The following is a 12,568-nucleotide window of genomic DNA, read 5'->3' on the forward strand; positions in this document are numbered from 1 at the left end:
GGCACCTGGCGTGGAGAGGGACGAGGGTTGGGTAGAAGCATGGCCGCCCTCGTTCACAGAAGCCGGGGGGATCCATGACAGAGCCCCTTCCCTCTGCCGGGGCAGGGTGTGCTGGGGGCTGCATTGGAAGGGGCACAGCTGGAAACCACATGTTAAAATAGTGTTTGTGTCCTTGAAGGCCCTTCCCTGTGCAAAGGGAGCAGGGATGCCTTCCTGGCTCCTGCAGAAGAAGAAAGCTCCAAGCTTTTTGCTGGTTCCAGCCACACAGCCCCTCTCTGCCCTGGCCCTGCCTAGCTAGTGGACGATGGTTTGAGGTTTAATGGGGTTTAGGAGCTGCTGGGGGGCAGCTTGGGTTTGGAGATGAGGATCCAAAAGGGCCAAACAGGTGAAAGGTGTAAGGGCAGCATCCAGAGGCAACGCACGCAGAGCATCCTCTGCTTCAGTGCGTCCTCACTGCCCCGGTCCTGGTTCCTCCTCATCTCCTGCTTGTGTTGGAAACGGCCCTTCAAAGCTATCGTGTAGGCTCCTTTTGGGTTGAAACTGCCCTTCAAACCATCGTGTAGGCTCCTTTTGGGTTGGAACCCGCCCTTCAAACCATTGTGTAGGCTCCTTCTGGGTTGGAACCCACCCTTCAAACCATCGTGTAGGCTCATTTTGGTTTGGAAACTGCCCTTCAAAGCCATCGTGTAGGCTCCTTTTGGGTTGCAAACTGCCCTTCAAAGCCATCGTGTAGCTCCTTTTGGGTTGGGACGCACTCACTGTGCTGGAAAACTTTGTGGCAGGAGTCTGCCGGGGCATCTGGGTGCTCCTCGCCATCGCCCTCGTGCAGTCCTTGCTCTGCCAGCTCTCCATCATTGTGGGGCTGCGGCGGGGCTGGCGAGGGGTGGTGCGGCGGGGCTGGCAAGGGGGGCTGCAGTGGGGCCTTGATTTTTCATCTCGTGTGCTGCAAAGTTTACCGCAAAGCCTCACGGATTTCCCGGTGTCCACGCTGGGTCTCGGTGAGGAACAGCTTTGCCCTCAACAGGTCTCATCTGTGTTGAACCTGTTGGCCATCACCAGGGATGGAAAACACAGTTGGGAGTTGTGTTTTCCCCCTCCCTAGCGCCCAGGCATTTAGGAATACAAGTTTCTCCAGCTTCCAAGAGGTTTTGTGGTCGGGAATCACTGTGATGAGGAAAGCCCCCATTTGGGCGGTTGCTGAAGTCTCCGGTGGGGCGAGTCTGCTGGGGCAGCTGCAAGTTTGCTTCTGCAAATCGCCTGTGGTTTTTGTCCTCGAATGAGGAGCCCTGGACAGAGCCCCTCTCTCTCTGTGGGTATTTCCTGACCTTCGGGGTGTTTTACCAGCCTTAGCAAAGCAAAATATTTTTTTTTTAACCCTGGCTGAGTTGATACAAATGCTTGAATGAGGGAAGGATCCCCAGTGCCCCAGCATTTGGCTGTGCTCTGGACAAAGACCTCCAGGTGATGGCTTGTGGCTGTTTCACCTTTTTGGATGAGTGAATCCTTTATCCTCAGCAGTAAGAATCAATTTTGCTGCTCCTCTCTCCTGCGGGGCTTTACAGATAACCTCCGGCAGTAACTATAGGAGTTGCGGGGTCTCGTGCTGCTGCAGCAAAGCAGCTTCCCTGGAACCATCCTCCCCACAATGCGCAAACGAGGGGTTGTCCAGGGTCTGGACCCTGTCCCCACCCTCCTGACTGTGCCGCAGGGAGAAACAGAGACGTTCCCATTGCGGTGGCTGTCCTGGTGGTACCAAGAAACCGGCTGGAAAGTTGAGTGTGGAAGCAGGGGTCCTCCGCTCGCATCTGGGGCTGCTCTGACCTGCAAGCTGTTGGGCTGAAGCTGGTGCAGATCTGCAAAGGCTGGTGGTTGCTTGATGAAAGACATGGATGGATTTGTTTCTCTGCTTATTTTGGCTTTGGTTAGCTTTCCTTTGGGCTCCCAGGAGAGAGGGGAGGTGACTCTGGTCCTCGTGCCTCCCTTCCCCAGGCTGGAGAGCAGCGGGCTGCCAGCAGCCTGGTGCTGGAGGATACCAAAGTCTCCAGTGAGCACTGCCTGTGGAGCAAGTGCAGAAGGGCAGAGTGAAGGAAACATCAGGATAATTTAAAAAAGTGTAAGAAGAGCACACGCTGCTCTTCTTGTCCATGCTGGTGGTCCCCGTGGGGCTGTGGTTTGCTTTTTCCTGGCCTTTTCAGGATGCTTTTCCCAGTGCCATGCCTGTAGGTGAAGCCAAGACCTTGTCCCAACCTCCCGGCTTTCCCAGAGCCCGGATCTCACAAATAACCATCTTTACACTCAAAAACCCTCCAGGGAGCGAAGTGAGGGACGAGTCGTTTCCAAGGGACTCAGTGGATCCTGCTTGCCCTGTCCTGGTGCTGCGGGGTGGTAAGGAGCGGAGCGTTCCAGCGCTGGGAGGTGTTGGAGCATTCCATGGGAACTGGAAATCCATCTTCAGAGCTGGGGTCAGCACTAGCCTGGGTAGCTGGCAGCAAGGTCGCCTGGCTGCTTTGCATGATCGTGTCTGCTTTCACTTGCTCTGCTTTGCGCTCCCATGACGTCGTTTCCTTCTTCCCATGCTTTGATTGGAAATAATTACACCAAATTGTGCTGCTGGAGATATTTTTATTTCACTGTGAATCACAGAAGCATGAATTGCGCATCCCGAGTCCTGGGGCCACGGGTGTGGAGGCAGCACCGGTCATGGGGATGCGCTCACCAGGGATGCGGGGACGGGAGGTGTGATGAGCTTTCTGTTGTCTGCACGGGGCGTGCTTTCACTCCCAAGACAGTGTTGCATGTCACTCCCCGTGGGTGCATGGCGGCTGCCTAGCCTTGAGCTCTCGTTTGAGATCTGCAGTTCAGCAGAGGGTCTGACACCCTGTTGGTGTGCGCAGGCAGGAGGAGGAGGAGGAGGGTGGGATCCCGCTGCCTGCCCTGCTGGCATGGCAGTGAAGGCAGCTTTGGGGCAGGCAGGGAGCAGGGGAAGGGTGTTCAGCTCCGCTAACTCAGCCTTGAACTGTCGCGACTGGCGTGGTCTGTTCCAGGCGCCTTCCCCCTTTTCTCCTGGGCTTCGAGGCGTTTCTGTAATTCTGCACAGCAATCAAAAAAATGGGCTACGCTGCGTTGGTGCCTCCTGTCTCCGACTGAGCACGCAGGCAGGGATCGTGGCCGCTGCCTTGACAAACAGGCAGCAGCAGGCAGGACGTGTTCCCTGGCAAAGGACGGAGCCCGTCTGTCGCCACGCTGTGCCGTCCCTGTGCCGGAGCATTTTAACGATGGGCCAAATCCCCAGGCTGCGGTCTGGGAGCAGGAGGGATTTGGGGGTTCAGTGCTGCCTGGCAGAGGGGTGCTTCCTGCTGCTTGGCATGATTTTCACAGTCTTTGTAAACAGATAAAATTCTCTTTGGGAAAGTATTACCAATGTCAACAAACAGAAAAATCCCAAATTTGGTTGGTCCCCTTGAGTCCCGCAGAGGTGACGGTGGTTTTTGACAGCGGTGATAGTTGCCTGGCCAATGTCTGTGGTGGAAACCAAGCCAGCGCGCTTGGTAGTTTTATAGTTTTAGTTCTGCTGCTGGTAGTTTTATAAAACATGGTGATATCTTACAAATTGGCGATCAGATCACCATGGAGAGGTGCTTCCCGTCCGCGTGCTACAGCTCAGGCAGCTCTCCCAGTGTGGGAGAGGCTGCCAGGGTGCTTGTGAGGAGCGTGCCGATGTGTGCCCGGAGCGAGCCAGGGGCTCTGGAACTGGTAACGCCTGGCTCGGAGCTGTGCAAATGCCACCGCTGTCCCGCTCCCACCCTGTGCGCAGATCACACGCCCGAGATCTGGGCTGTGTTTGGATCGGGGTGGGGGTGTGTGTGTGCTACCGGGGTGTGCGGTGTCATGGGACGAGGGCAGTGTCCTGGGGTGGACCTGTGGGACTGTGTAGCTCGAGAGGAGCAGGTTTCCAGCCCGATCAGAGGTGATGGCTGCAGACGGAGCTTTGCAAGGTGGAGGTCGTGTAGCTGGGCAGTAGCTCAGGCTGTATTTGATGGTGAAGGAGAGACGCATGGGGACTGTGAAAGGAGAAGGAGTCAAGCCTCTGCCCGAGACTGCCCTGGAAAGTCTCGGGGGGACGGCTCGGAGCAGTGGTGACAGCGCGGTGTACCCATGGTACAGCGTGCTGTGCCCTTTGGATGCACCAGCTGAGGACAGGTACAATGATGTTCAAAGCTCGGAGATGCGTGTTTACGTTGCCGGAGACCCGCGGTGCCTTTGTGTGCCCCAGGATGAAGGGCACCATGGAAATGCTTGAAACAGAAAGCGGACCTTAAGGAGGCTTTGCTTACTGTCCTTACTGGTGGAAAAGTGGCTTAAATTTTCCTCTAGATCTTTTGCAGTTGGTGTGTACAAGATGCCCGCAGTGTAAGCTTGTGCCCATCGCCGTGGTACCTCTGTGCACCCTCCCAGGGACGGAGCCTTCAAATCCTGCCCGTTCCTGTTCTCCTTCCCCTGTCCATCTCCTCCACCCGTGCCGGAGGCTTCCCTGGTGCTGCCTGTGTTTCCAAAATGCTGGTCCTGTCCCCACGAGCGGGGCTGTTCCCAGCCGGCCGTGCAGCTTGGTGGGAGCCGGCTCTGCTCCCAGCACCTTGGCTGGCTGCTTGCCTTCCTTGTGGAGGTCTCAGTTGCCTTCCCATGGGTGCTGCAAATGCTGGCACTGATGGATTATTTATTTCTTGGGCATCCTTGATGGCCGTGAGCCACACTTCACCCCCTTCCTGGCTTTTAAATCGGAGGCTTGCATGCTGTGGATGCTTGGGGCTGGGCTGCAGGCAGACCAAATGATTGCACTGGGAGATGCTGCCCTCATGCTCCATGAGCTGCTTGCATTTTGCTCTGTGCCCTGTTTCCCAGCAGAGCTTCAATTTTCTTCTCCTGCCATCCTTGGGCAGCTGGGGTAAATCCCACTGTGCAGGATAAGCCTTGTCCCTGGGCTACGCGTGTCCCATAACGTCCTTTCTGGGTAGCTTCATAGCCATGAGGCTTGGAGCAGCACCGTGCTCTGCTCCGCTGCTGCTTTGACTCCGGGTCGATGGTCCTCTTGTATTATCCAGATCGCTCTGGCTCTTGCCTTGGAAACGCTGCTTTTGTACTGCGAAACAAAGGGCACTCGCTCTCATTTTCCTTAGCTGGCCGAAGAGCAGTGGAATCGATACGAGCAATGGATCAACATCACTCTCAGTACCTGCAGCATTTCAAAATCTCTTAAATGCTTAACCAAGGCATCCCTGAGGTCCATGCTTCACAGTGTCGCAGGCTGGCTGGCTCGGAGGACATCCTCACCCTCCTGGCTCCCCCAGCCCTGGCAGAGAAGCTGCAGGCACGTTTTGCCTGTCCCCATCTCTTTTTGATCCAGAAGGAGATGATTGAGAGAGGGGAAAGGAAAGGGGCTGCTCTGCGCTGTGCCACCTGACTGGGTTTTGGGTGCACCCAGGGAAACCTCGGCTAAACTTTGAACATAAGGATGGAGCGCAGACCCTGCACAGGACCTGCGCTGCTCCCGCTTTTTGTACTTGCTTTGGGCCATGCTGCCTCTCAGAGCCGCTTGCCTCCTCTGCCTTCCTCAGGGGAGTGGTGGGATGAGCTGAGGAAATGCTGCGTTACACTCGCTGCTCTGTTTTGGGTTGGTTTTCTGGTTTTAAGTCAATTCTGGAGTTGCAGGAGTAACTGCTTCTGCTGCACCTGGGATGCTGATCGTGGAGTTCTGTGCCCTCTGAAGGCATGGTGATGGTTTTGGGTACAGGCTGTTACTCTCCCTTGTCTCTTTGCGCCCTTTCCCTTGGGCAAAGTAGTTCGTCCTGCCCAAAGCAGACCCTGCAGAGCCCCTGCGAGGTTTGCTCCCAGCGCAGGGTGCATTGACACTGTGCCTGGCTCCCATAGCCCTGTGTGGAAAGGGCAGGTTCAGTGCAGGACCCTTCCCTGGTGGCCCCAGCACACTGCTCCCCGTGCCACCCCTGCTCAGCCTCAGCAGCCCTGAACCAAATCTCGGTGGCAGCTAGGGGAGCCCTTGGGATGCCTCCTCGGGGCTCTGGGTGACGTCCCACCTTGCTCCTCCGCACCACGCTCTGCTCCTGGGGGACATGGTGGCCCTGACCCCCAGCCCCGGCAGAGCGGGAGGTCCCCCTGCCCGCTGTGCTGGCGGGTTAGTACGGTCCGGGGGTAACCATGGAAACTGTTTTTTCTCCATCCCTCCCTTTGCAGATGACTCGGGCGACGAGGAGCCTGCCTCGCAGTCAGACAAGAGCGAGCTGCACGGCACGCTGAAAACCCTCTCGAGTAAGCTGGAGGATCTGAGCACTTGCAATGACCTGATCGCGAAGCACGGGGCGGCCCTACAGCGCTCGCTCAGCGAGCTGGAGAACCTGAAGCTGCCAGCTGAGAGCGGCGAGAAGATCAAGGCAGTGAACGAACGAGCCACACTCTTCCGCATCACCTCCAATGCTATGATCAACGTAAGTGCTGCCAGCTGAGCCATCGCGTTTGCCCGGAGGCAGAGGGAGAAGCGTTTTACTCCTCCTCTTCCTCCATCATCCTTCTTCCCTCCAGCACGCTCCTGTTTTCTCCCCGTGCACCGGCTTTCTGCAAGAGCTGTGCACTGGCGTGGAGCTCGGGCACGGCCGGGAGCTTGATGCTGGCTCGGTGCCGGCTCAGCAGTGAGGGGATGGGAGTTGGGAAGGTGCAGCCTGGGGAGCGGGCACGGGGCTGTGTAACCCCCTGAGACGCAGGTCTGCTACGTCCTTGCAGCGTGCTTTCGGGGGGGAGCTGCTCCAGAGTGGGACATTTTGGATGTAAAGGTGGGTAAAGGGGAGGCTTGGGGTGCAAAGGGGTTTTCAGCCGTTCCTGGGGGTGCCTTTCTGGCTGGCACGGCAGTTCAGAGCCCGTTGCCTTTCGCAGATCCAGACCCGCATCCCCAGCTCCCTCGCATCCTCGCTGACTTCCATGAAGCTGCCCTCGTTTTACACGACCGGGGGATTTAACCCCCTCGGGGTCCGAGAGCTGTCTCGGTGCCAGCTGCGCTCTCCAAGACCACTTGGTTGGAGGTCGTGCAGCGCGTGCTGGCGCCGCTCCCTGTCTTGTGCAGCGTGATGGTGCTTTCTGGTTATTTTTTGGACAGCTTCTGTTTGGGGTGTGGGTCTGCCTCCATTGCAGTGAGACAGCCTTTCCCGGGGAGCCTGATTTGCCCTGGGGAGCTTTGGGGAGGGGCAGAGAGAGTAAAACTAAATAAAATATTGAAAGCAAAAAAAAAAAAAAAAAAAAAGAAAACTCAGCCCAAAAGCCTAACAGACCTGCAATAATAGACGAAGGTAGAGCTCAGGGAATTGTGAATGGGCAGTGCTGTCGCTGTGCTGCCCCAGCCCTGAGCAAAAGGAGGTTGTGTGTTGCTTTATGTGGGCTTTTAAAAAATAATAATAACCCACGGTGGGAGCCAGAGGGCACTCAGGAGCCCTGTGGTTGCATCCTCCCCATCCCTGCTCGCAGCATTTTTGCCATGGGGGAGACAGTGTCTTGCATTTTGGAGCAGCTTTGGGGGTGCCTGCGCAGTGTTCTCCCCATGGAGAGTTTGTCAAAGTTTTTGGAGCGGGGATGGCAACGTGTGGCAAGTGACACAAGGTGATGGCGGAAGCCTCAGTGCTGCCAGGAGCAGCAGGGGTTTGCTGTTAGGAGGCAAATGGGCAACGGGATGCAGACAGGGAATTGCTGGGGGGAGGATTTCTCCAGCAGCCTGTTGGGAAGGGATGGGCAGAGCAATATTTGTTGTGTCCAGCATAGAGAGGAGGAGGTTGTGATGTGATAAACACAAGCCAGGCTGTCTGGGCGGTGGGAAATAGCACAAAACCTCTTGTGAGGGGAAAAAAAACACAGTTTGTGCAAACCTCTGAGGTGCAGGTAAGAGGGGCCAGGGAGGGAGCGAGGTGCGTGCGTTTGGGCAGACATCGGAGAGACATTTTTAACAGCGTCCTTTGTACTTCAGCTCGTGGCAGAGCATCTCAAGGAGATGTCCGAAGGCTGTAACGTGGAAGAAGCAGGATGGTAGCTGCAGCTCTCCCAGCTTGCTGTTGAGCCCATCATTTCGGGAGGAAGTGACAGAGCTGTGGGCAGGGGGACACTGACCCCCCCGGAACAGTGACACTGTGGGGGGAATGGGTTAGAAAGGCAGGAGGGAGGGGGATCAACAGCCTGACCACCCCGTCACAGTGGGCTGGGGCTCCCAGCTACGCTGTCACCTTTTCCTGCGCGGATCCCTTTTTGTGCCTTGATTTATCTGTTTAGCGTGGGGTGATGCCTTCTGCGAGCTGCTGAGCAAACCCTGCCCAGGGAGCCTCTCATGCGGTTAGGGGGTGGCTCTGTGCAATGCAAAATCTTCTGTATTGAAACATGAAACAGGGAATATTCCGTCTGGCTACAGGGAAGCACATGGAGTCAAGCCATCCCCTGGCAGGAGGTGAAAATACACCCTCCTCCTGCACAACCTCTGTCCCGCAGGCTTCTCCGGGCCATACATCCCACGGGAGCACAGGGTGCTTTTGATGGGGCTGGCAGCTCCTCGCAGGAAAACTTAAAACATCCCTCACCCGCTGGCTTTTGCCCAGAGGTCCCAGCCAGCAGCGGTGGCTGGTGCTGGCACATGGATGCTCCGCATCTGTGCTCTGCCCAGGCCCCAGCTCCAAACCTTGCTGATCCGCTCCCACCCGGCATGGCCGAATCCTGTTGCCCCTGCCCACACAGCAGAGGTTGGCTTTTGCAGGAGATGCCATGGCTCACATCTGCACTGGGCTGGGGATGGTGACATGCGGCACTGCCCATTCGTTGCCGAGATCGCGCTGCCTTTGCTTCTTTTTAGGCTGCACCCCTGAGCAGTTTAAGGGCGTTCGGACCCGTGAGCTGTCTCTGGCCCTGCCCTCTTCCCGAGCAGCACCGGGCTCATGGGAGCAGCCCGAAGCTCTGCACTTGGGCCCTGCTCCTGGCTGGGACCCATGTGGCCAGCGTGCCCTGGCCAGTGGGCAAGGGAGAGGGCAGGGCTGGGCTTTGCCGCCTGTGGCGGGGAGGAATGGATGCTCTGGGGCCGGTGCTTGTGGTTCCTGTCCAGCTGCCTGTGATTCGATTATGCAAATGTCCCTGGAGCCACAGGGCGCGGCAGCAAGCGAGTAGTAGAAATAAATACATATGTAAATGAAAGAGCTTCGCTGTGAAGGTGACTTCCTCGCTGCGCACGCTGGGTGCCCGCCTCAGCTGACTCCAGGTGCTCTGGAGATGGGGAGGAGAAAGTGGCTCAGGCTGCCCCAGCCTGAGTGATGCTCGGGGTGACAGAGGAGGGTTTGGGCAGAGGCAGGGTGGGATGTGCCGGACCTTTGCGTTACAGGTGAGGGTCTGAAACACAGAGGGACTGACTGTGGCAGGGCTTACATTTAAGCCCAGACCTCTACAGCCACCCATTTGCTCTGTTCCCATCGAACTTCTGGAAATCTCACATAACACTGTGCTTGGTGAGACTCGTGGCGGAGCTCAGCCTCACTGGGACCAAGACGCCCCATGTCAGCGGGGCTGTGAGGACGAGGAGGAGATGCAGAAAAGCGAGTCACAATCTGCCATGGGGGAGGAGTGGGAAGTACGTAAAAACAAGAAGCAACAAATTAAAGGGATAATTAGAAGAACAGGGACAAAGGGTGCTGTGCTGAATTGCATAGACTTGCTCAAGGAGATGGAAAAACTCCCGTCTCATAATTTAGCAGCAGACAGGAGGGCCCTGCGGATGCGTGGAGGAAGTTTGGGCGTCAGGAAGAGCTCGCAGGGCTGTGGGTGGTGCTAGAAATAGGTTTTAATGGGAGAGGGGTTTGCTACGGCAAAGCACGGAGGCAGCTGAAGTGCGTGCAGGCGTGCAATGGCTGCGCTCTCCTTTTGGCATGCTGTGTGCTTCCTCAAGGGATGTGACCATGGAGGGCAGCCGGGCTCAGGCTTGGGCTTGGCCGCGTGGTGCTCCTGGGTTGGTTTGTGTTTTCCCTCGAGGTTTATGAGGAGTAGGGGTGGAGGAAGGCTCTGCTTGACCGGCGCAGCCCGAGCAAGGAGTGGTGAGAGAGGCAGCCCGGGCAGGGCTGGGGTTGCAGGGTGGGAGGTGCTGAGCAGGTGAGATTTTGTGAGGAGGGAGCCCCATGCCGGCTGGCGTGGAGCAGGCGGTCCCAGGGACCCAAAGGACTCCACGTCTGCCCTTATGAGAGGCCACCGTGCTGGTGGCTGCCCAAGCTCATCACGTGGAGGATGCCAGCACCCACTGTGAGGCAGACTGACTTCCCACCTGCGTTTTCCTTTCCCACGGGAACAGCCTCGTCTGGAGGACCGGCACCCCAAGACATCAGCAAAGAGCATCCTCTGAACCCTCTGAGCCTGCAGGGAGGGTTTCTAAGTATGTGAAACACAGCGCTTGGGCCAGAAGTGAGATGGACAACAGTGTGTGCTGCTTCTCCCCCGGGGAAGGTGGCCATGGGCTGTTTGTTGAAGCTTCTGCCCAGCACCATCCCAGAGGCTGCGCCCTCCAGTCCTGGCAGCAATTCTCTCTGCAGAGCCCTGCGGGGCTCTGCTGTGGCTCAGCAGCAGTCTGGCGTGGCCCTGTGCCACGGGCTGGTGGCTTGAGGAGCCGCCGACCTCTCCCTGCAGCCATGCTCAGTTCCTGGGGACTTTGGCCTGGTGGAGGCACCCACTGGTGGGCACTGTGGGTGGGTTTGCGGGGGGTCTGCGTGCCAGAGCTGGGCGGTTACAGCTGCCCAGTCAGTTTATTTGGAGACCTCCTGGGTGCCTGTGCCGGAGCGAGCTGCCCGGGCAAAAGATGCGCTCGTCTGCCATCCCCTGTCCCAGCTTCGCTCCTGTTTTCCTGAAGCACTGAATCTCCTCTGCCCCTGTGGGGATGCTGCTGTGATTAATACATACTCCTAAAACTGGTTTCACGTTAAACTGGACTGATGTTGAGCACGTGCTCTGAGCGGCGTCAGGTCCACCAGAGCAGCCTCCGCTCTGGCGTGTCCTTTCTAAGGGTTTATTTTAGTGGCACATTAAATGCCATGGCTGTTGGTGTGTGCTTGCAAAACTGCCTAAAGCTGGTTGGAAATGGAGTCCCCAGGATGTCCTTCCTGGGGCTCGAACGCTGGGGTGACCACATGGCCAGGTCCTGGTGCAAACCTGGCTGGGTCCCAGCACAGAGCTGGCTGGCACGGATGGATGTGTGATGCTGTCCCTTGGGGTCCCCAAACCCGTCATGACCCAGGCAGGATGACGGACCCAACCTCCCCTCTGCCTGCATAGCGCTCCCAGCAGCTGGGTCAGGGATGCTGAGCAGGGAGGGACTAGCAGCTGGGCTGCTCCCAGTTCACCCCAGTATAACCAGTGGGGCTGGAGGAGCATCCTTACACCGCAGGGATTAATTCAGGCGCTACAGGGAGCAAGTGCCAGCTTGAACCCCTGGATTTGCTTCATTTGCGGCAGGGATTGTCCCCAGCCGCCTGCAGTGGCCCCGGGCAGATGCTCTGCTGCCTAAAATGAGAGCAAACCCCACAGCAGGGCAAGGTTTCTCTTCCCTGTGACAAAAATGCTGCCTGTTTTTGCATGCCTGCGCTGTAACGAGGTCTGTGTTAATGATCTGTGCCGTGCTAACAACATGCGCGCTAATCGGCGCATTGAAAACCATGTCACCAACCCAGAAAACCCCCAGCCTCGGGATTAAATCTTTAGCCCAACCCTAATCCTGGTGGGACGAGAAACCGGCAGCGAGAGGTCCCTGTGTCCTGGGCCTTTTTGCTGCGGATGCGCTGTGCTGATGAACAAATAACTGGTGGGTGCTTTGCTGTCAGCTGGGGGAGGTGGCAGAGGGTGGCGGGTGTCAGCCCAGGGTCCGTCCCTGCCTGTGGGCTGGCGGAGCCGGGCTGGGGTCCAGGGGAGCGGAGATGCAGAGCCTGGCCCCTGCCCTCGGAGCTGCTGCAACTTTCCATGGGAGCATCCTTTACTGCTTTTTTAATTCCGAGGTGTGAGGGTATCTCTGATCAGATCTGTCCAGACAGGCTGTGCCTTCATCCAGCTCCCCTCATCATCATCATCATTCCCCATGGTTGCCGAGTCCTTCCAGCAGATTATATCACGCATGTGGGTGCTCAGACCTCATGGGTGTCTATAGGGCCTCTGTGCCGGCCGGGGCTTTTGGCTGGTGCTTCTCAACTCTTCTTCTCCTCGTCCTCCTCTTCCTCCTCCTCCTTATGGTGTTCATCTGACCCCCAGGAGGTTTCAGACTGTCCTGGGGCTCCCCTTGGAGCCTCATGCGAGAAGATGGGGGACACATCAGTCACCAGCACCTGAGGACGCCTCTCGTGGCTCTGCCCTCCTGTTTTTTTGGCGAGAGCGATAACTTTTCTCTTGCAGCTTCAGAGGAGAGTTTGGAGCATTTCTGCCTGGGTGGCTGCTGGATCAGCGGGGCTGCGTGTTGGTGGGCTTAGCATGTTGGAGACGGGGATTGCACCGTCAGCAGTGCCGGATCTTAATCAGC

General features: G+C 57.4%; 1 protein-coding gene across 6 annotated transcripts in view; it reads left to right on the top strand.

The window, feature by feature from the left end:
* Positions 1-12,568, top strand: part of OSBP2 (oxysterol binding protein 2) — a 128,754-nt gene that overhangs the window by 87,663 nt on the left and 28,523 nt on the right. For all 6 annotated transcript variants that reach the window (XM_035898422.1, XM_035898421.1, XM_035898417.1 and 3 more), the window contains one exon: positions 6,247-6,497. In XM_035898422.1, the coding sequence (XP_035754315.1) occupies positions 6,247-6,497 (251 nt within the window). The remainder of the gene's footprint in view (positions 1-6,246; positions 6,498-12,568) is intronic.

The sequence above is a fragment of the Egretta garzetta genome, unplaced genomic scaffold (assembly GCF_000687185.1).
Source record: "Egretta garzetta isolate BGI_Z169 unplaced genomic scaffold, ASM68718v1 scaffold7, whole genome shotgun sequence".
Taxonomy (NCBI): domain Eukaryota; kingdom Metazoa; phylum Chordata; class Aves; order Pelecaniformes; family Ardeidae; genus Egretta; species Egretta garzetta.